The following is a 22,881-nucleotide window of genomic DNA, read 5'->3' on the forward strand; positions in this document are numbered from 1 at the left end:
CACTCACCGCACATATAAGAAATTAATTAAATTACCCAACATAGATGTTATCGCATAATCTGAGAATTATGGATACAAACCCGAAATCATTTAAGCCAACTTCCTACTTAGCCTTAATGGCCTACACACAGGACTCTTAAATTCCCATCTTATCCCCCCAAAACGTATGTAACCCTCACACTTTGGCTGCCACAACTTGAGTTAATTTAATAAATCTTGAACAACTGAATAAGCTTTAAATTAATGACCCTGTAAAGTTCATATAAATTATTGCCTTATCTCCAGCATCCACCCCCCAGGCCGCCGCCCAACTGGCAGCTGACACGTGGTGGCACAATATGCCGGGCATGCGAGTTTTGGCCCAGAGCCTGCCCCGGCCTCCACCCCGGCTTCCATTTGCCACATCCCTTCGATGTGTTTCCAAATGACTTCTCATTTCCAATCCCGACATCCACTGAGGCAGAGCCGGCGGCTGGGGCAACACATTTTTATTCCTTCCGAAATCAAATTTGTATCAATTACAATTGCATTAACATATAATTTGTGAGCGCCTCGGATTTCGCAGCAGCTGGTTGGAACTCCACACCGAACTCTTGATTGGCAAGGAGCGGGGGCGATTTGTAGGATCCTTGGCTTTAAGACAAAAAATTAAAACTTGGAGATGGAAAATTTGAATACTGTACTTTCTAAAATAAGACTTTAAAAGATTCTTTTCAAATAATCCTAAAAGCTTTATACTTTTGAGGCAAGGATAGTTTGAAAAAAAGTCAATTCCAATATTAAGATATTAAAAAATGTTGATGGAACAGGGAAATACTTCTCTAAATATTTAATTATATATTAAAATTTTACACATACATACATAGATTTCTATAATCAAGAATGGGGTTTTCAACGATTTCTTAATCTTGGTCTGAGTTCATTAATTAAAAAGGTCACATTTTTAATATATTCAAGAAATTGGTTTTCCTTTTAAAAATATTAAAATGTTAATACTTAATAAAACTTAATAATAAACAATTTTAATAGATTTTTAGATGCAATTCTTTTATGGCAATTCTCTAAAAAGCGGGTTTTCCATTTTTAAGTGAATACGAATTCCAAAAAAGCAGACAATCATTATTCAATGTCAATACATAATAGTTAAATTTATTTATTTATTTATTATTAAAGATAGAGAAGTTTACAAAACTAGACTAACTTAGTTGGTAAAGCGCTGGCGGCAAGGCCTTCGGCTTTTAAGGTTAATGATATTTAAGTCTATTAGTATGGTTACATATTGTTTGTTGTTTTTAGGCTACTTAGTTGGTAGATTTTATTTATGTACATTTTGAGTGTTTTTAAATTTTGTGGTATAGGTTTGAAATTTTTAAAAATATTAAGATTTTTTCTAAATTATCAGGGTTGAGTTCGTTAAGGAGATTTAATGGGTTTGTATTTTTAAAGATGGATAGTTTTATAGGGAGGAGTGATGGGCATGAATTAAATAAGTGTAGTATGGAATTGTCGCCTTGGCAGAAGGGGCAAGGTGAGGTTTGGTTATGGTTAAAGTAGTGCTCGTGTGTGAGTTTAGTGTGTCCTAGTCTGAGGCGAGTTATTTTAATTTGATCTAATCTGCTTGATTTGGGATGGAAGGATCTGCAATAACTGTCGATGTTTGAATTGTCTTTGTTAATGTTTTTGTACCATTGATTGCATTGTTCTATGTTTAGTTTATTTCTTGTTGTGAATTCTAGTTTTAAATGTCTGTTTATGTCTGTTAAATTGATGTTTGGGGTGTAAATCAGGGGCATATTCCATGTCGATTTTGCTGTTTGGTCGGCTAGTTCGTTGCCTGCTATACCTACATGACCAGGGATCCACAATAGTTTAATTTTTGGGGCTAGCTTTGTAAGGAGTGATCTGATTTTGTTGGCGTAAAAATTGTTGTTGTTCGTGTTTTTTATGGCGTCAATTGCTGAGAGAGAGTCAGAGCAGATCATAAACTTTCCCCTAGTGTTTTTGACATTGTCTATCGCTACTAATATGGCTATTATTTCTGCGGATAGTACTGATGAGTGTGGGGGTAGGATTCCATATTTAATAATATATGTCTCTGTTGTGATAGCATATGTTACAGTGGAGTTCATTTTTGATCCGTCCGTAAATATGAATTTGTGTTTTTTATGGCTGTCTTTGGTATGTTCGTATAGTTTCCTGTATGTGTCTGGTGGAGTGGTTTGTTTTTTGTGTACTCTAAATGTTGTGTCTATGAGGTTTGGGAGATCCCAAGGTGGCTGGTATTTCTGTAGTTTAACTGGTTCGTAGGGTAGGTTTAGGGTTTGGCCAAGGTTTATTGTGCGTTCTATGATTGATGGGTTCTTTTTTGGTTTATTTGGTTTGACAAGTTTGTGTATTGGTGTATCTCTGGAGAATATAAGGTTTTTTATGAGTTTGGCTGTTTGAAGGTCCCGTTTTTGCTCTAATGGGAGGATGTTGGCTTCATATAGCAAGTTATGTATGGGTGTGGTTCGGTAGGCACCAAGGGCTAGACGGATTGCAGTGTTAAATTGTGTTTTTATTTTGTTTAGCACGCTTTTTGGAGCCTGTCCGTATAGAAACAGTCCATATTCCATTTTTGCTATGACTGTTGCTTTCGCGACGTGGAGTAGTGTTTGTGTGTTGCAATTGAATTTGGGGTTGGAGAGGCATTTTATAATATTCGTTTTTTGGTGTAGTGATGGAAGTAGTGATTTTATGTGTGTGTCCCATTTGTATTTACTGTTTATGGTTATCCCTAAGATTTTGAGTGCTGTTACTTGTTGTATTGGTGTATTGCTGCAGCTTATGGTGCTAGTGCAACTGTGCTTTTGGCAAATATGGAGGTGTTGGCATTTAGCTAAGGATAAAGATGCCCCTGAGTATGAGCACCAGCTGTTTATGTCATGTAATATGTTGTCTAGGTTGAAATTAAGGTTTTTGTTGTTTTTGAAGTTTATAATGAGGAAAAAATCATCGGCGTATGCGTTAAATTTAATTTCTCTGTGTAAAGATATTATGTTTGAGAGTTTATTGTATGCGATGAGAAATAGGATTACCGATATAGGTGATCCTTGTGGGATACCGTTGGATAATGGGAGTGAGTTTGACATATGCGCACCGACTTTAACAATTATTTTACGTTTCAGCATGAAATTTTTGACATAATTGATTATTCTAGGGCCTATTTTCCATTCCTGGAGTTGGTCAATTATAGTGTGCACACCTACTCGATCAAAGGCTCTTGAAAAGTCAAGAGTGACGAGGGAGGTGTGTCTCTTTGACTTCGTTATGAGATGGTCTACGTATAGGAGACTATCCGAAGTCGATTTGCCTTTTTTAAAGCCGAATTGGTTTGTATTTAAGAAATTGTTGTGGGTTACATACCACCATAGTCTTTTCGCTATGATTTTGTCTAATGTTTTTGCTAGGCAGCAGTTGAGGGAAATGGGTCTGTATGAAGAGATGTTTGTTTTGTCGGTTTTAGGTTTAAGTATGGGTATGACTAAGCTTATTTTGTAGGCTTGAGGTATGTGGCTGTCGAAAATTTGGTTAAAGAGGTTTGTTATTCTGTTTTTTGTGGTAAGGGAGCTATTGCGTATCATTTCGTAAGAAATTCTGTTTAATCCTGGAGTGGATCCTTTAAGTGTTTGTAGTGCTGCTATTAATTCAAGAAGAGTTATGTTTCCCTCGATATTTTTGGCTGTTGAGGTCGGTGTATAATTGGTTGAGTTGATTTTGTATTTGTTATTTCGGAATTGATCAGAGAAGTTTAGGTCGCTTGAGAGATCTGAGAAGTGTTGCGAGAGGGAGTTGGCTATTTTGAGAGTATCTGTTGTTGTTGTGTTGTTATTGGGATTATGTATGGCATGAATTTGTTTGCTTGGGTTAAGCCCGCAGAAACGCCTTATGTTGCTCCATATTTTGGATGAAGGAGTTTCTGGTTGAATGGTGGATGTAAAGGAGTTGGAAGCTTCGCTTTTACTTTTTTTAATTTCGAATTTGTATTTGGCATTTAAGCGTCTGTAATTTATAATATTTGTAAGGTTGATGTTGCGATTAAGTTCTTTCCAAGCTAATTTTTTTTCTTTTTTTAACTGTGCTAGTTTTTTGTTCCACCAAGGAACCGTGTAGGGCTTTGTATTTGTTGATGTTTGTGGGATGGAAATGTTTGCGCTGTGTAATATAATTTTGTTAAGTTGTGCGGCTTCTTTGTTGACGTTTAATGAAGTGGGGAATATTTCGTTATTTATGTGTGTAAGAGTCTGGAATTGCTCCCAGTTGGCTTTTTTTGATATAAAAAATGGTTTTGAGAATTTGTTTATCGTGTTTGGAGGAAATAGAGAGATAACTATCGGGAAATGGTCGCTGCCGTGGAGATCATTAAGTATTTCCCACTTGGCGTGTGGGGCTAGTGTTGCTGAGCAGAGTGAAAGGTCAATATGTGTGTATGTGTTGTGTGTTGAGAAATGTGTGGGGGATTTGTCATTTAGTAAGATTAGCTGTGTGTTGTCAATGGATTGTTGTATTGTTTTCCCTCGGGAATTAGCTTTTGGGGAACCCCAGGCAGGGTGCCATCCGTTAAAGTCTCCTAGTATCAGTGATGGTGTTTGGTTATTGAACAAAGTGTCTTCAAGGATTTGGTTTGTGAAGGTTCTGTTTGGTGCAATGTATGTTGTCTTTATGAGCATGTTTTTTTTGGATTTTATGTGTATTGCTAGAGCTTCAAGGTCGTTTGGAATGTTTACTATAGAATATTGAATTGACTTGTGTACTAATATCGCTACGCCGCCAAATCTATTGGTGGCTATGTTTGTTAGTAGTGTGTAATTTATTGGAGTTGGTATATTGTTAGTGTATTGTATGTGTGTTTCTTGAAGTGTAATGATGTGCGGAGAGAATTTTTTTATCAGGATAAGGAGATTATTATAGTTATTAGTGTATCCTTGAATGTTCCATTGAATTGTAATTAGTGACATTCTAGTAGAGTTAGGGGTTCTAAGGTTAAACCTTAAAGAATGGGAGATCTGTGGGTTTTAAACCGATTCGCTGTCGCTGTTAGTGGTTTGTTTGTTTTTGTTGGAGGATTTGGTTTTTGATTTTGTTGGTTTGAAGTTAGTACAAAGAGGGTTAGACTTATCTTTAGGGAAAATTTTTAGTTTAAGATCCTTTGTGAGTTGAGATCCGTATGAGGTTGATATTCTGGTGGGGTTCGTGTTGTCCGTTTCCATGGCTTCGGTGTCGTCCTGGTCGTGGTTTTGGAGAATTTTTTCCGGTGCAGGTGTAGTTTTGGTTGGTGCAGATGAGGTTGATGGTGTGTTAGTTTGGTTGTGATCGCAGGATATGGATGTAGTTTGTGCATTAGAAGATGTTGATGGGAGTGTATTTAAAGGTTTTTGGAGCGTATTTGTGGTTGTGGTTTTTGTGAGTGTATTTGCATAAGTGTTTTTTGTTTTGTATCCGTGTCGCTCAAAGTATATACCCAGAGCAGTTCTATGGTCGACTTTTTCGGTGGTTTTTATGGCAGTGAGTTCCTTTTGTTTAAGGAATGTGGGGCAATTGCGGTCCAAAGGGCTGTGTTGGGAGTTTATTTCCGGATTGTTTACGCAATTTAGGCATTTTTTTTCGTTTTTGCAGAGTTCTCCTTCGCTGGTGTGTTTTTCGTCTGAGCAGTTTAAACATTTTTCGGTGCTCTTGCATATGGGTGCAGGGTGTCCGAAGCGGAGGCACTTCCTGCAACGCAGTGGGAGAGGTATGTAGTTGCGTACGCGAACCGTTTCATAGCCGACACGCAGTATTTCAGGGAGTTGATGGGTTTCGAATGTAATTATTATGAGTCCGGTTTCTATTAGGTTGTTGTTGTTGGGGTTGTTGTTGTGGTTGGTGTTGTGGTTGATGGTGTTTCTGTAGTTGTTGGTGTTGTTGTAGTTGTTGGTGTTGGTGTTATTGATGGTGTTTTGTCTCTTCATTATTTTTTTTACTTCAATTACTTTCTGTGGTTTTAGCTCTCGAAGGATTGTTTCTTCGTCTATATATCTAAGGTCATTACAGTAGATAACGCCTTTTGAAAAATTAAGTGTCTTGTGTTCGGTAGCTGTTATTTCCATATCTGCGATTTTGGTAAGTTTTAGAAGTTTGGTGGCTTGTGTGTTGTTTTTTGTTTTTATCAAAAGACCGCCGTCTCTGGTTTTTTTGACAGATTCAACTCTTCCTCCGCAGGCAAAGTCCACAGATTTCTCGATGATGAAAGGTGAAACAGTTTTAAATGAGGATTCATTTTTACTTTTGATGACAATGAATTTGGGTTCTCCTAGTTGATACGATCTCGTAGTGTATTTAGGTATGTCTGGTGGCTCGTGCATGGTTGTTTGTAAAGGGCTTGCGCCCGAGTGGTAAGAAATGGTGTGTTTTTTGTTGTTGTTTTTTAGGTTTTGTTTTGTGCTTAATATTTGTTTTTCAACTTTTGCTGATAAGTTCAATAGGTTTTACGAACGTGCGATCGATGCTGTCCTAATACGACTTGTCTCTTCGGAGGTTGAAGTGGTACTGATAATAGTTAAATTATTTCGTTAGAATAGCACAAAAATCACACAAACACAAAAACAGTAATATTATTTATGTTTATTTTTCATTTCATTTTCACAACACAAAATCCCAGTCGATTACTTGGAATTTTATTACCAATAACTAAAATGATTAAATAAGCTTAGAAGCAAAGATACGAGCTAGGTTACTTATTCCCAGAACTGCCTATTTAATCAACACCCTTTAATAATCAAAGAAATTTCATTGTTTTCCCTAAACAGATTACAAAGCCAATTCTGGGCTCAGCAATTAAAGACAGCTTTACCAGCACAATCATTACAAACTTAATTACGGCTTTACCAAATTATGTCGGCTTCAATGTAGGCTAATTGAATTTTGCAAGCATTTTCGATGAGCGAACAATACTCCTTATGCACAAAGTTTCTTCTGGCCAATAACAAATTAGCAAATCAAACCTTCGGGCACCTTCGCACCAGCTGCGGCACAAAATCAACAAAGGAGGCACGAAGTTGGCTCCAGTAGATTACAGTGCAAACAACAGTTGCCCTCGCTGGATCCTGGCTCCTTGGCCAGGGAGTGAATGGCGACCCAATTTCCATATGCGGCAGATGGCGGTTTTTGGCTTAACTAGCCAAAACTTGGCTCCAAGTTTGCGTGCCAAGTTAAACAAACCACGCAGGCAGGAGCCTGCCACATGGCGAGAAAGTGTTGGTGGCCTTCTCGGTGGAAGGAAGTGCAAGCTCATACACACATGAACTCCTTGGGGCATCCTTGGCCTCTCGACTCAGAGCTCAGGAGCTTAGTTTTAGCTCCAGTTCCCTGGGTCGCGGTCCCACTACGGCTCCAGCCAAACACAGACAAAACTTGGCGACCACAAAAGCACTGAACGCCAGCAGCTAATATTATTGAATAAAATTGAATTTCGCCAGCAATGTTCGCCGTAGCCGAATTATTAAAACATGACTCCGGGTCTCTGGTTTTCCGGTTCAGTTAGGTTTCTTGGCCAGCAATTTCGTTTGCGGCTTGGCATGCCTTTCGTTGCGGTGCGCCACTTTGATAATTCAATTAAATTTTGAAGTAGAACTTACAGCAAAACGGAAGTCGGCAAATTGCAATACTTTCGCAATTATGCGGAACAATTGGGTCTAACATCTTACGGCCGGAGGCGAAATGGAGCCAGGTTACCAGGGAGAATTTCACTCTGGAATTTGTGTGGTTATCACCCCAAATAAGTATTCTGCTACCTAGTACGTACACCAAATACGGATGTGTTTTTCCTGAATACCCCTAAAAGTATTCATCAAAATGCTCCAATTTACAATTTGTTTTGTATATTTAACGAACTTAATATCACAAAAATGTTATAATTTTAAGCTTTAACCGTCACGAATCCATCACGACACACCATCAAGGCGAAGACAGTATCTTGAATTATCTCAGAAACGTATGTCATTGTAGATCTTCACCAACCACAATTAAAACAAGTTTAGGCAAAAAAAAAATCGTAAGTTTGAATTACTCAATGTGGTTTGTGCGAATGGTATTTTCCAAACAACTTCCAACTTTGAATTCGCCGTAATGGCTCTTGTAAACCCGATGAATTTAAAAGTGTTGCAGAAGGTTATATAGAAGTATATTCCAACGTTAAAATGGTAATGGAACTAACGCATTTAAGCGTGATACTATAATTAAATTTGGATATATTATTAGAAATTTTACGCATACATTCTATAAAAGCACAAAGCTAAATTATTTCTTAGTAATGATGGAGCTTCAATCCAAATATCTAGCTTGGGTTTTAGCTCTTTTTGTAATTACAAATCACATCTTTGGAATTGATGGAGCAGATTGCGGCGGCCTGCATAGCAAGTGCGTTCGTTCATCGATAGTGCTTAAAAAATGTCCTTCTAATGTATACAAAGTCTACATCGACACCTTTTGTAAAAAGGACGAAGTCTGTTGTGAATTCGCATACAATCCGCATATATCTAAGAAACGTTCTGGTTTAAAAAAATCCAAAAACTTACCATATGGAAAGAAGGAAAGAAAGCTGCAATAGAGATACGGTACTATGGAATATCCGAAAGTTCTACTTTTCGATCTTGCATGTTTTTTAACTTTATAAGTCTGGAGTTTAAACTCTGTACCAACATTTATAAAATCAGCGCTCCTACAGAAAACATATTCTTGGTCGTATCATATTGATTATATTGACAATTAGAGATCACCAAAACAAAATCTTAAGGTATTTTCTTTCAGACACATAAAATCTTGTCGTTATCATTCAAAAAGAGGCACACCATAATATACTTTTGCGCTGCTTAATTATTTTATTTTTAACAAGGTTACTAAAAGTGTTGCGAGGCGAGATTCCAAAATTCCATACACTAAAAATATCTCAAAACAGTGCGGGTCTTATCATCATTTCCACAAATGTGAGTGAAACAAAATAGTCGAATTTATGCCAACTACCCCAGATTATGCCACTTTTTCCTGTCGTCCATTTCCCATCTTTGATGAATATTCCGTTTAGGGAGCTGTGAATCAAAGAATGTAGCTTAATACTTTGAATGAATAAATAAATGTTAATTTCTACTGTATACCTGTGTGAACCGTCTTTAAACCACCAGCCACCACCATTCAAGTCAGCGTAATTTAAGTCAGATATGTCATTATCCCTGTCGAAGGTTGAGAACTTCATGTTCTTAAGGTATTCTAGTGAATCGCCCGCATCTCCTTTAGAATATTCAATAGATTCCAATGGATAGGATTTCTCCTCACTGCCAATCCTGAAATCATCATACAGGGCGAAGCTAGTGGACCCATCCACTTTTCCCAAACGGATTAGCAGCTCGTGCTGCCTCGATTTAGTTATGAGGTGCAACTTTTCCAGGCCTAAGAAGAACTCTCCCGTCAAATTGCCAAACCCATCTTTGTAATCAGTCCAATTCCGGCTAAAATCAACGCTCCCATCTATCCGTCGTTGAATTATCATCCAACCACGTCCATTACAAGGAGCTTCGAATGCACTCACTTCCGGAAGCTTTATATGGAAAATGCCTTCGTCAGCAATAAGACAAGATTTTATTTCATTCCATTTTCCATGTTTTTCATTAGTTTTAGTGAAGTTTTGAGATATAACATTGTTTTGTCTGTTTAGGTCTGTATTTTGGGCATCCTTGCCCTTTGCCTGATGGAATTTATCCTGGAATTCTTCATCTTTTTTATTTAGAAGTTCGTCTTTTCTTTTGATTTCCTCTTCTTTTCCACGGACTTCAATCAAAGTATAATTTTTTTGATTAATATTGTTCAAACAACTAAGTAGCTTTTTATTTAATGCGGCCGTTGCTTCACTATTTTTTTTAAGTTCTTCATTTTTTTCTTCAATTTGTTTATTTAAAGAACTTATTGAAGTATCTTTATAAAATATTTCATTGTTTGTTTTGTTCATTTCACTTGTTATATTCCTTATCATCTCTGCAATGTGAGTTTGAGTTTCTTTAAGAGCATCGTTGCTCTTAATCAGTGCGTATAATGTGATTATAAGTTCATCTTTGCTTTTAATCTCCGCGGTTAGAGAGTTTATTTTCTCATCTTTTCTCTCTATTTCTTTTTTTATTTCTCTTAACCGATTTTCAGATTCATTGCTTGTAACCGTGGATATGTTCATATCCACAACACTCTTCAAAAAGAGGTCAAAAGTTTTTAACACATTTTCAGTCAACTCTCGTGAATCTTCGGGAATTTTCAATTGTAGTTCACCTGTGTTGTTAACAAACTCCATATCGGCCAAAGTAAAATCTGTCAGGAAATAAACAGACAGAAAAAGCGCTATAACGCTCCGTGGTTTCATTGTGCTCTATGTGCAGGTTGAAAAAAAACTAAGCCGGGCTTGACTTGAACCGAAAAGTCTGTCTACACGTTTTTCTAGGGTATAGAGGGTATTATAATTTTGGGTCAAAGGAGAAATTTTCGATCCTATAAAGTCTAGTCTAACTAGTCTCTAAGTTTTAAAGCTATCGATTTTAAACTTTGCACACATCTTTCTTCGAAAATTACACAACCTTGCTTCTTTTTCAAAACGCTTCTACATAAAGGCGATTCAACATTTTTTTTTGATCCTTGATTTGATAGTGAAATTCTTTACCTGAATATATCGAGTCTATATACGATCCCATAAATATATAATATATAAGTAAAAGCTGTTACTAAACCGCAAGTGTAAATAAACTTCGGCTCCACCCTTTTTTTTTTCTTTTTGTTTAATGATAAGGCTCGGCAGAGGTTGTGAGGTTATCACTGCAGGAAAAACAATTCGATTCAAAAATTCGACCACAAGCCACGTCAGCTGCCTGATGATGTTTGAAAATTCGAATGTAAAAAAAAATAAATACTCAACGTGAACAACGTTAGAAACAGAAAGAAATGTAGGCCGATCTTGGCCTTTCCGACTTATATACTGTCTGCAAATATAAAAAGGGTGTCAGCAAAGTTTCAAGTTGATAGCTTTGAAACTGAGAGTCTAGTTTGCATAGAAACAGGTAGACAAATCGACATGCTTATATTGACTCAGGTGATCCTGATCAAGAACTTTATAGGATCGAAGGTATCTCCCTTAGAGCGTTACACACTTTCGTTCAAAGTTATAATGCCCCCTCCAAGAGTATAAAAAAGGTGGTGGTCACCAGCTTAGTTCTAGATTCAGAAGCAGAGCTAAAATGCCCCCCTACGTGGTTTTCACAGACAGGGTCTGCAAATATGGAGAGATTAGTTTTTTCATACATTGTATCAAGGATATCCAATATACATAATATAAAACCCTAACTATTATTATATTTCAATGATAAAAAAATATTTTCAATTTAATATTTTACCAAACTTGCGAAATTGCGATTTTTTTAAAGAAATTTTTAGACATACTAACGTTCAACAATAGCGCACTGCAAGTGGATGCTCAATTTAATGTCCAAAGGCAGCTCAATTTCCACTTTTCCATTCCATTCACCAGCTCAAAGTAAATATCCAACAGTAAATCCACAAATCAAATGCAATCAATTCAAATTTCACACTTCAATATTCATTAGAAATTTATTTTGCATTTTACAACTGCACTGTGGATGAAACCGCCAAAGGCAATCCAGGGTTCTGGCTGGGTGGATGAATGGAGGGAACGGTGTTCCAGTCCCAGGACCCAGTGCCTTGGCATTTCCCAGCTCGGCAACGTTGCTCCGTTGCAGGAAACGAACGAACATAAAAAATTGCGCAGAATTTTCAGCAAAATTAGCTGCCAATTGTTTTCAACGCTCAGCATCGACATTCAACTGATAAATTGAGAAACCAGCGGGCAAACCGGATCCTGGCGGAAATTGTGCTAAACCAAGCAAGAAATTTCGAATTGCCAACAGCTGCGCTCCTGTTTTGCCATCTCAGTGGCACAATCTCAGTTGCAGTGTGCCTTTAAGTGGAATGCTTTAATGCTACTGCCTAATTTATGCATAATTTATAACAATTAAAGCGACCACGACTTCGCCTGGCCAACGTGGCGGATGAGCAATGAAAAACAACGGGCAGCTGGGCAGAATGTCAGGCCAAAGGTGAAACCTAAACACACACATATGTGCACTATAAAAGTAAAACATATACGAATGTTTATATACGTATATGGATAAATATGTTTTTGTGTGCCGTAGTGCAGTGCATATAACTTAATTATGCAGAAATGTAAACGTGGCAGCAGCAGGGTTGCCAAGTTTCTCCGCTTGAGGTCCTTCTGTAAGCTCAAAGTTCATAATAGGATTTAGTTAGTACACCTTGTTGCTGCAGTTTTCGTTGGCATTGTTGCCACTGCCACCGATGTTCGTGGTCCACTGAAGACGATGATGATGATGCATGGCAGTTCTAGTAGCTGGCCTCTCCTTTGGCTCTGGCTACAGCTCTGCCTTTCTGTGTCAAATATGGAACTATGAAACTATGGAATGTACTCGCAAAGTTATGGAAATTATTAATGCAATTGAAAGTTAAACATCATAAGGTAAACAAATTTAAAATTCTGGAAACTATTAGACCAGAACATTAAATTAGAGCCTTAATTAAATTCGATTTTTTTTATGAAAAGCAACTTTATTCCTAAAATCGTGTAATAAAATGAAGCCCTAAAATATTCGTTATGCAAAACAAACAAATATGGTCTATAAGTTTTTAATAAATTTTATTTATTGTATCTCAGATTCACCAACATATTGCCCGAATTAATAATTGTGTTTTTTATTTTATTCAAATCATTGGTTTTATTAAAATAAACGGTGAAGTTACTATATAAAATGTAAAAGAAAAATCTTTATTTGTATGTAGATATATTTTATACAAAATATTTAGTAAAATATTACTTAATTTTAGATATAAATATATTTATATTTCTATAAGTTTTAGAAGGATTGCTAGATTACAGAAATAATTTTGTTTTTCTGGATTGGAATAGCTTATATTATATATAAGTTATATATGTTTTTTGACTTACTAAATTGTTTAAAAATTATAATTAAAAAAAATTTAAAAACAAATGCACTAAATCTGATTTTAGATAATTTTTAAACTTTCTTTTTTAAAAAGGATTTGCTTGCCTGTGCAGCCAAAAAGCCAAATGTGGACACTTTTTTCGCTTTCGGAATATATAAGAGTGTGCCGCTAACCACCTGACCTGACCTGTGATACAGCTATTTATTGTGCCCCCCAAGCTCTGCCCTGGCTGGCTTATAAATTATGCACACAGACAAAATATAGCGGGGCATGGGAAAAGAAGAGGTCCTTTCAAAGTCTAAATGAGACTTAGGGCGTGTGGTGCAACTTATTATTCTTGCATGAAAATTGCAGCAGCCTAAATGCCTTGTATGTGATAATGAAAATATATGAGTGACAGGCACGGAAAGCAGACCGTTCCATGGCCAGTGAAAATGTAGCATCATTTATTTTTAAAGAGCACTCTCTTTCAACCGCAGAAACCTCAACCGCCCGACAACTTCTACCGATATAGACTGGATTCCTGCTCCCGACGGCGTAATATATTGATAAACATTAAAAGCCAATCAGCGTAATGGGTTGTGAAGTGGAGTTGACTTCTCGCCCTCTGGCTCCGCGTACTTCGTTTTCAACAGCTCATAAAATTGCAATTGACTTTGAGCAGCCTCTTCACTTTGCCCAGAATATTGCTCCCGTCTTCGTCCTTCGTCGCAATCAAAATGTCGCAGTCACATATGTGCTTAATTAAGTGTATAAATTGATATTTGGAGCGGGTTTATGACTGCATTGCAGTCGTGTCCCCGATAGCGTTAAGTGCCCTGCCAATGATGTACTTATCCACACTTAATTGCAAATTAATCCGCACATGGAAAACTGCTTAAGAGTGTGAAAATCGAAGTACTTTAGGAAGTTATGGGAAGGCCACAGCATGATTACATTTTCTTTTCTGACTAACCCAACCACAATTGATATTTAAACAACAACTGCCGAGATGGCCAAGAAAAATAGCCAACTATTTAGCATAGCACGTAACCTCTAAAGGAAATTTAATTAATTTAGTCTGCGCATTTGTCTCGTGGCTGGGACAAGCCATAAACTCGAAAGTTACGAGTACTTTCGCCAGCTGCAACTACTTCATTATGTGACTGATGATGTACAGCGGAGTTCCGAGGAAATTATCAGGCAGAAAGGCTTTTTTATCCGCTCCCTTGGCTATCTGGCCGGGCTTTGTTTCAGCGCGCGAAAGGATAGTCGAAAGCCGGACGTACTGAGGCATCCAGCTTGTCTTTATGGCTGCCAAGTAGCTGCAAACTTTGCGACGGAAGGCAGGAAGTAGAACGACAAAAAAAATATTGGCATATAAAAAGTTTTTTAATGAATGGAATTAGTGTTTGAGCTGCACCGACTTTGTTAAATCGTCCGAGCAGCGTCTCGGAAGTCCACTCAGAGTCCTTCTCCTCTATCAGCCACCAGTGACTGCGTCAACTTTCCTTTTTGGCCAGCCATCCAGAGCCATCATCATCGACGGTAGCCGCTTCTTCTGCCACTCTGCTGGTCGTGTAAGAATGGCTAACAAAATTAGCGCTTATTAGTGCCAGTTGGTCAAAGTTTTCTGTGATTTTTTCTTTCGGCTTTTTCCACACTTTGGCTCGTTATTCTTTCTGCCATAATTTCCCCAGGGTGCGTGCACCAAAAGTCATCCTCTAATTGTTTCAAATGGACTCTTTACTGGCTCTCGGATGTGCCACCAAATTAGTGCATTTTACAAGAAATTTAAAGGTTTTTCTTAACCTTTTCCAATAGAACAAAAACAGATAAAGACAGACAGATATAAGTTTTTATTTTTGCAACTAAAAATCGACCAAGCCTGCTTGAAAATTTCAATGCGGCCTTGTCTTTAAGGAATATATGCAGACACAGAGACACGTCTTGCATTATAATCGTAGATCTTGTTGAAGGTAACCTGAGGCAACCACAGCCGAATAATGAAAGGGACCGAAAAAAGAGACCAAACCCAACCGAAAAAGCCGCAAAAATATCAATGAACAATCGATGCTGCAGACTAACCATAGACCGAGCATCCCGCCTCACACTTTACCTTAGTGGCGGCGAAAAAGCAACTATCGATGGAGATACAGATACATACACGTCTTGCAGATACAGATACTGTTACATTCTACAGGGACGAGGCAGGACCTGGCAGGACGCGGCAAGGAGCAATGGCGACTGTGAAGTCGTCGCAGTGAATTTGTAAAATACGTGACAAACATTCTCAATTTGGTGGCTATCTTTGCTGCTTTTGCTCCCACTTCTGTCATCTGACTACCAAGCCCTGTTGTTTTCATCTGCTCTGCTATTTACAATTCAATTGTTCTAATTTCGTTTCGTTTGGCTCGATATAACAAAAAGATGAAGTTCAATTGAATTGACAGTCCCGAAAGTTAAATGCTCGGCTACAGTTTTTGGCCAGCTGTGTAGTTTGCAACCCTTTTCCTTATTTTGTAGATATTTGCTGGATGTTTCTTGTCCAAATTGATTTATGTTCGATGTCTGTTAGGTGGTTTTTTCCACCATTGTCAGTTTGTATCTTTCCAAAGCTTTTATTGTCTGGCTGACCACACTTTGTGGTCTTGCCGGTTATAAATTTATTTGTAATTTTTTCTGCCACTTTAAATGGCAGCATAAATTCAAATTTATTACGCGTTGATATCCGTTAGCCGCTTTGAGATTATGGACGTGGAAAAGCTGGCTGATATTATAGTACAAGCCACAAGGCTTGTTTTGCAAAGTAATTGAATTTATTTAACGCACAATACTTCTATGATTAGCTCAAAAAAATCACCATTTAAATAGCAGGACAGTCCACTTACGAGCACCTGTCGCCATCAGCTATGTACTTCAGGCGTTAAGTATACGCCCCGGTGGCTATCAATTGAACAGATTTGCAGTCGAGTGGAGAAACTTTTAAACAAAAGGCAGAAATAAGAAAAAAGTGCTCACTATAGCACATTTCAGCAACAGGAACAACTGCTGTTAAATGGCAACGACATCTGCCATATGTTTCAATGGGCTTAAAAGAGTTTGGTAACAAACAAAATAATAAAAAAAAAAATCAACAACTGCAGGGGCATTAAGTGTATGTTGGCTGCCATTCGACGGAGGGTGAAATGGAGCACAGAGCCTGGCAATTGTGTGTTGTTGTGCTCGCCAAGTGCATTATTGAGTTTTAACGCTTATTTCATTGCAGCTCCGCAAAAATGCGAGAAAAAGGTTTCATTTCGTGCGCGTTTAAACGTAATATGGGCCTTAAATGACTGCACCCAGCGCCATGCCCTGCCCCATGGCCCACCTCTCAGCCACGCCCAGCCTCGTCCGCCCCTCACCCACCTGGGAAAGGCGCTTAATGTGCTTACACAACCATCTGGCGGATGCAGCTGCCCCTGCTCCTGCGCCTTCGTGTTTCGGGCTCCGGCTTTGGCTCTTAACTGCTGAGGTGACTTAAGTACGGCGAAAGCCGTTAAGGTATTTATGGTCATCAGGAGTGGCCCGAAGTCAGAAACGCAGTCAGACAGAGTCAGCTTGTGGGGGGAAATCCATTAATAACCACCGGAATCCAAGAGGAGCGTTACTAAATTTAAATTATCGTTTTGTTCTCAATAATATGCAAGTGCAAGAAACATATATTTAGTGTTTTGTATTCTGCCAAGGCATACAAGAGGCCTAAACTCTTTCCAAGTCGAATACCCACTTCAGACTCAAACTTTCCACCAAGACTTGCCCCTACACCCACAATGTTTTTATCTCCATTTTCCTTTTGTGGCAAGCATCATTGCCGTAATTTGATTAGTCGGCCGACTTTTTAACTTATTTTTTCCTTCAGCTCCTGTCTGCAGGTCGACTTTCTTCTCCCTTTTGCTGACTTGTCTGGGCAAATTTATATAAATGCCCACAAAATTGACCTGTGGCATCCCCCGGCAATTATAACAAATTATCAACTCGCTCACACGAACGGGCCAACGCACACAGCCACAGCCACAGTCGACAGTTCACAGCCCACACCCACTGCCCACACCCATACACTACAGCAGCTACTGGTCGGCAACACCCACAAGGCCACACGCACACTCCTAGACAGACATTAATTATTCATAACTTGAACTCCAAGTAGAAGCTGCTGTTCGGACGTTGTCTTTGTCTTTGGGGAAATCTGCTGCTCTCAGCCATCCCAAGCCATCCCAGGCCGTCCAACTGCCTTTGGCACTCCACCCGTCCTCTTGCGCCCCGTCGTTTACCTGAATGTCCTGCGGTCGGCCGGCAGTTTCAGTTTAATGTCTTCAAAATGTCAAGGCACTGCACCCTGTGGCCAGGAGAGGGGTGGAGACGGGTTCTTGGCTTGAACTTTGCCATCGTCCATTTCTCCGGGTGGCCGGAAAGTGTTTAAGTTGGAATTTTTACTAAATACCTTTCGCAGTAGAGTCCTTAAGTCGGTAAACTTGGCATTAATTAACAAGGACTGCCCACATGTGTGTGAAACACTTGAAACCTGACCCTCATTTAATAACGACCACAGGGCGGATACTCGATATCGGAACAAGTATGGTTTAATTTGGGATTTCCTTATAAATTAAAATTTAAATATTAAATCTTTACACATATTTTTTTAAAATGAAATCTTTATAAATCAAAGCTATAGATTTCCAAAACAGCTCTCAATTATTAAAATCATATGCAAGTCAAGGATTCAAAAATCCCCAGCCGACCCACATTGGCATGTACAATTAAGTTGGCTCGTTCACTTGGCCCTTGGGCGCTCTGTTCCGTTTAGCGCTTAATAAACTTCTCGCTGATTTAATAATATTAAGATCAACGCCATAAAGTACTTGCGTTAATGTTGTTCAGTTAAAATTTTTATGCTCGCGCCATAAGACCGAAGTGGCAAACTGGCAGTGCGGCAGCTGCCAACGTTAACGAGTGCAAAAACAGGGGTAAAGGACGAAAAGGACTAAAAGGACGATGGGCCAAAGGGGCAAGTGGCGAGGGGCCGGCAAAGACTTTTTCAGCAGCGACCTACATTCAGGATGTCGGAGGGAGACAGTCGGGTCTGACATCTGTTGTTTGCAACATAATAATCATTATAATTTATTTTAAAATGCAATTTACGCGGAAGCCAGTTGAGTCGAGTTCAGTGCTGTGAAGAGTTGATGCCGTGCATTTTAAGCGCTGAATGGCTGACAGAGTAATGATCATCGTATCATCGTAAATGAACGCAGTTCAGAGTCCTTGGCGCCTGTTTATGCTCTAAAACCAGTTAATTAGCGTTGATTTTGTCTTCGTTTGTGCACAAACTGCTGAACAAATAGCTCGTTGCGTACTTCATTATTGACCAAACAGGTCACGTAACGGGGCTCAAATAAAAATCGACACCGAAACGGTTTAGTGATACAACGTATCCACTACAACAAATTCGCCTCCGCATCCGCATCAGTCCCATTGCCAGTTGCTCATTTACAATTTTCCCCTTCTGCTCCTCCTCCCAATTCTTCCTCCCTGGCGTTTTTGTTTTCGTCCTGGCGCAGTTTGTTTTGTTGCTTACAAAACCGAAAAAGGTAAATAACAGGAAACATTTTACACTAATTAGCGACGCACGCAAATGGGCTTTTCGAGTGGAATGGGCGGTGCTGATGGGCGGTTTGGTGGCGTGGTGGTAGGGTCGTATGGTGGTGGGGTGTCTGGGAGGCTTGTTAGTTGGAAATGGATTTGCGACTGGGGTGGAGCTGGATAAGTGGCCTGTTTCGGTCATAAAGTCACTGCCGTAAGCCTAATTATGCTTAATACTAAGAGTACAAGTATTTAGTCGTTGAAAATCTTCTTAAAGCGAATCTTAATTGACCTCAATCTGAATTGGCATGAAGTGACTTAAATTTATGGGCTAGTTCTAAGAAAGTTTTATGAAGATAACAATTATATTCAATTTTTTAATAGCTTTTTTAAAAGTGAATAACCATTCTACTGCTCTATTATTACTCTTATTATTCTCTATTTAGACTCTAAATACAAACCATAATCTCTTATAAATGAATAATATATTTAAAATTTATTAAAAGAATCTATATCTTGTACATTTTAATCCTTCCACCTATTAGGAAATATACTTTCTGCTCCCAAAAACCCCTTTCGACCAACGAAATCCCCATTTTTATCCCCAAGAGAAATGCAACAGAAAGGCAACCGAGGAAGATACTCTTGTATTCAGGTCAGTATCAGATCAAAGCCTGACTGTGGCCACACGCTGTGCTCTTGTTGTGGTCTAAAGCCTAAAAAGAAGCTTCAAACTAGGCTAAATCGACCACAGCCCGCTGGTCAGTTGGCCATTGATTTTTGCGACCCGCTGAGTGCGTTGGACGACCGATTTCCACGAAACTCGTTTGCCATAATTAACGTACAAATCGTTTTACGTAACAAATCGAAAAACTCATATATATGTGTAATGCCCGACTGAATCCCCACGAGCGTGAAAGGACGGCGGGCATTGGATTGCAATCACTGCGCTTTTTCCCCTGTCGTCTGTCAATTTAATTACAATTTATTCTGCATTTTGCTGGACGAGCGACCAAAAACAAGGCATTTCACATGTTGTGTGGTCAGCGCTTTGGCACATTGTTTAATTTATTTTAAACATATTTTGTTTTCTGCCAATTATTCATGGGGGTTTGCCATCCAGCTTCAAAAATACGAGCATTCAAGTGGTTTGATTTGTGTCGTGGTTTCACGTTTGGTTTATCTGATTTTCGGTCCGCGAGTGAAAAAGATTCAATTTGGCAACCGTATAAATAAATACATATTGTTTTAACAAATCGATTTAGTGTCGCACTAATGGTAAAAACAAACAAATAATTATGGATTTCAGTTTCAATGGTCAATCATAAATTCTTATTTCATTTAAATAATAATAATGAAAATGAAAGTTTATGGACTCTTTTTGATTTTTGTTTACATTTTTTAATGATTATATTATTCTACTGGGATTCCAATAATCTCTGAGCAATAAATTTAAAGTCCTTCTGACTTGAAATTGAAAAGACCATATTTGATCCGCTTTTTGAAAACTAGCTTCAAAGTTATCATCAGCGATTTAAAAGTATTCAAGTAAACCTAAGGCCAAGCGCACACAGCGAGCTATTGTGAAGAGCTTTCGGGCTAATCAGCGCTAATCAACGGGTTAAAAAATGTAAGCCAAGTATACTAAAAAGTATAATTTAATAATAATAATTTTTTCCCGCAAGTAATAGTTCGTTTCTTTCTGCAAGCTGATAACCTTGCTTATAAGATCAGCTTTTAGCTCCGCTTTCAGTCCCAAGACTACGCGGCCTAAGATACTTTCAGAATATTTTTCACCAAACTGAATCCGTCGTTTTAATTTTTTTTAAACTGATGTCAGAATTATGATCAGGAATCCCCAAAAAATCTTATCAACTTTCAGAAAGCCGACAATCATTTGCAATTATTATACCTCACATCAGATTCACCGAATTCTTTAAAAAGATTCATCAAAGTGTATAATTTATTCTGGCCATTCCTTTTGAATAACTATATATCGTAAGCCCATAAAAAATTTGAAATCACAGTCAAGTAATTTAACTGCCATAACCCTAATATTAATAAAACTTAAAAGAACCACTCCCCAACTAGTTTTAAGTGCTGAGGGCCTTTTATTTATGTATATTATTTATAAGTATGTAAAGCCCCCGGGTCGAATCAACACATAAGCAAGTACAAACATACACATATAGCCATATTTTACGATTCTGGGCCCTTATCCTCGCATTCATTTCCTTACGCTTTGAGCAACTGTCACGGGGGAGAAGAAAAAATAAGAAGAACGAAAATTAAGGGAGGACTAAAACAACTTTATTGCCACACGACCTCGAAAAACTGTAAAACTGCTGCTGTCATTTCAAATTTATGTGACTTTTGTGACCGACTGTACCAGGACGGAGGGAGAGCACACATGGGTACTGCGGATGTCCTGTTGCAATTCCTTTGCGCCAGAGCCAGCCATGTTTATGATATGGCGATGGTGCAAATAGTTTGCTAATTTTTCCTTTTCGGAAATTAGAGCATAAACTTTTGCTGTTGGCGCTCTTAAAACTTGCAGCTCGCTTCCGCACATACATATACAAGCATGAAACATATGCCCAGGGGCGTCAGTGGTGTTTCTATTAAAAGGGATTTTAAGAACACAAATTCATTACTGTTTTGGTTGCTACCCTAGAACCAAAATAATTAAATTACACAGGTAGTTGTGGGGGGAAACTTCGTGGGGCCTTCGAACGCCACTGCTCCTTCAGGTTTCAGACCAAAAACCAACTCGCTTAACACTTTACCATAAGAATCGCAGCTGCAGCTCCGACCCCAAAACTGAAAAGCTGCAACCAACAACAATAACGGTGGGCGGCCAAAGCAATTTATTTGCTTTTCGTTAAAAGTTTATCTCCTTTTTTTGGTTTTGGTTTATTATTAACACCACACGCATTGTATGTAGAGCGAGGGCGCTGGAGGACCAGATTCTGTGGAGAAAAGTTGCTCTCTTTCGGGGTATTGTTGTTGCACTTTGGCTCCGTCTCAAAGTAAAAGTTATGAGAGTTGCCAGCAAAGTTCCTGCCTGCAGTTTTCACTTGTTTTTGTTATTGTGTTCAGTAGTGCTGTTGTTGTCGCTTTTGCACTTGCCAGAGAGCTTTAATTACAGTTAAGCTTAAAATCATATGCAAAAGTTGTTTAATTGTTATCAATGTCAGGTTGTGGCCCGAAACTTGCAGGATCACTGAAACTTGTAACGACCTTAGATGCTGTCTTCAATTTAACAACTCCAGTTTCTAAGCAAACACTTTGTATGTGTTCTTTGGAAATAGGAAATACTTGTAGTAGTTTGTGTAACCTACGAAGGATACTATAAGTTCTAGGATATAACCATACATTTTTTTTATAAATTCCATTTCTCAGCAATACTTAATTTATTTAGCAATCTTATTATTCGTATTCATAATATTTAACATCCAAATACCAATAATATATTTTAATATGTTTAAATTAAATCATCTTCAATATTTTTTTCACAAAAAAAGTTTTATTATAAAATACATATCACATATGTATATTATTCACTAAAAATACCCACGATTTTATTGTATTAATAATTCGATTAACCGTGCATGTTATTTGGTGATTCCATAAAATTTTAACCACCCCAAAGAATACATTAGCATTCGAGCAGTTCAATATGCTCTTGCCGGAATCTGTTTTCATATTCGCGTGCGGATGAAAATAATGATCAGCCAGTATGGACACAATTTTTATAGTGACAACCCAACAGTAAATTTGAAATCATTTTTTTTATCGTCCATATTTGCACATTGCGGAACAACAATGGCGACGACGAGGGTGGGGGTGCGCACATTGCGTATACGAGGTGTGCATGCAAAATGCGCGATATGCATTGACGGGAAATTGGCATTTGTGTTACTTTATTATTTCTCGCTGGCAGAACTGGCAGCGAAGTACAGGCTATTTTTTCATCGACAGAATTTTCGCAACCGAGGCCTGGAATTCGTATGCAAAAATAAATTAACAATTGCTGCGACTGAATCAAAATGCCGAGTAAGCAGAACAATAACAATAGCGGGCCCACGGCAGCTGAGTAAAAATGCTTTAAATTTCGCCAACAACATAAGTGGATTTGTCTGTTACACTTTGTATGCAACAGTTTGTGGCCAACACACATACACATACACTCCCAGAAATTCG

General features: G+C 38.3%; 1 protein-coding gene across 1 annotated transcript; it reads right to left on the reverse strand.

Annotated features, from left to right (window-relative positions):
* Positions 1-8,871: 8,871 nt before the first annotated feature.
* Positions 8,872-10,451, reverse strand: LOC26514178 (fibrinogen-like protein 1). Its single transcript, XM_014905153.3, has 2 exons — positions 9,168-10,451; positions 8,872-9,101 (listed from the first exon to the last, which is right to left on the reverse strand). Exons 1-2 carry the CDS (start codon positions 10,415-10,417, stop codon positions 8,963-8,965), a joined length of 1,389 nt encoding a protein of 462 aa, XP_014760639.2. The 5' UTR covers positions 10,418-10,451; the 3' UTR covers positions 8,872-8,962.
* Between the last annotated feature and the right edge of the window lie 12,430 nt (positions 10,452-22,881).

This window comes from Drosophila ananassae, chromosome 3R (genome assembly GCF_017639315.1).
Source record: "Drosophila ananassae strain 14024-0371.13 chromosome 3R, ASM1763931v2, whole genome shotgun sequence".
In the NCBI taxonomy this organism is placed as follows: domain Eukaryota; kingdom Metazoa; phylum Arthropoda; class Insecta; order Diptera; family Drosophilidae; genus Drosophila; species Drosophila ananassae.

What these genes read in the sequence shown, in the direction of transcription:
- LOC26514178 (XM_014905153.3), bottom strand. Translation starts at nt 10,417, where the DNA reads ATGAAACCACGGAGCGTTATAGCGCTTTTTCTGTCTGTTTATTTCCTG. An exon ending in TTTAAAGACGGTTCACACAG is followed by an intron (nt 9,102 to 9,167) that starts GTATACAGTAGA and finishes TTTGATTCACAG; the next exon opens with CTCCCTAAACGGAATATTCA.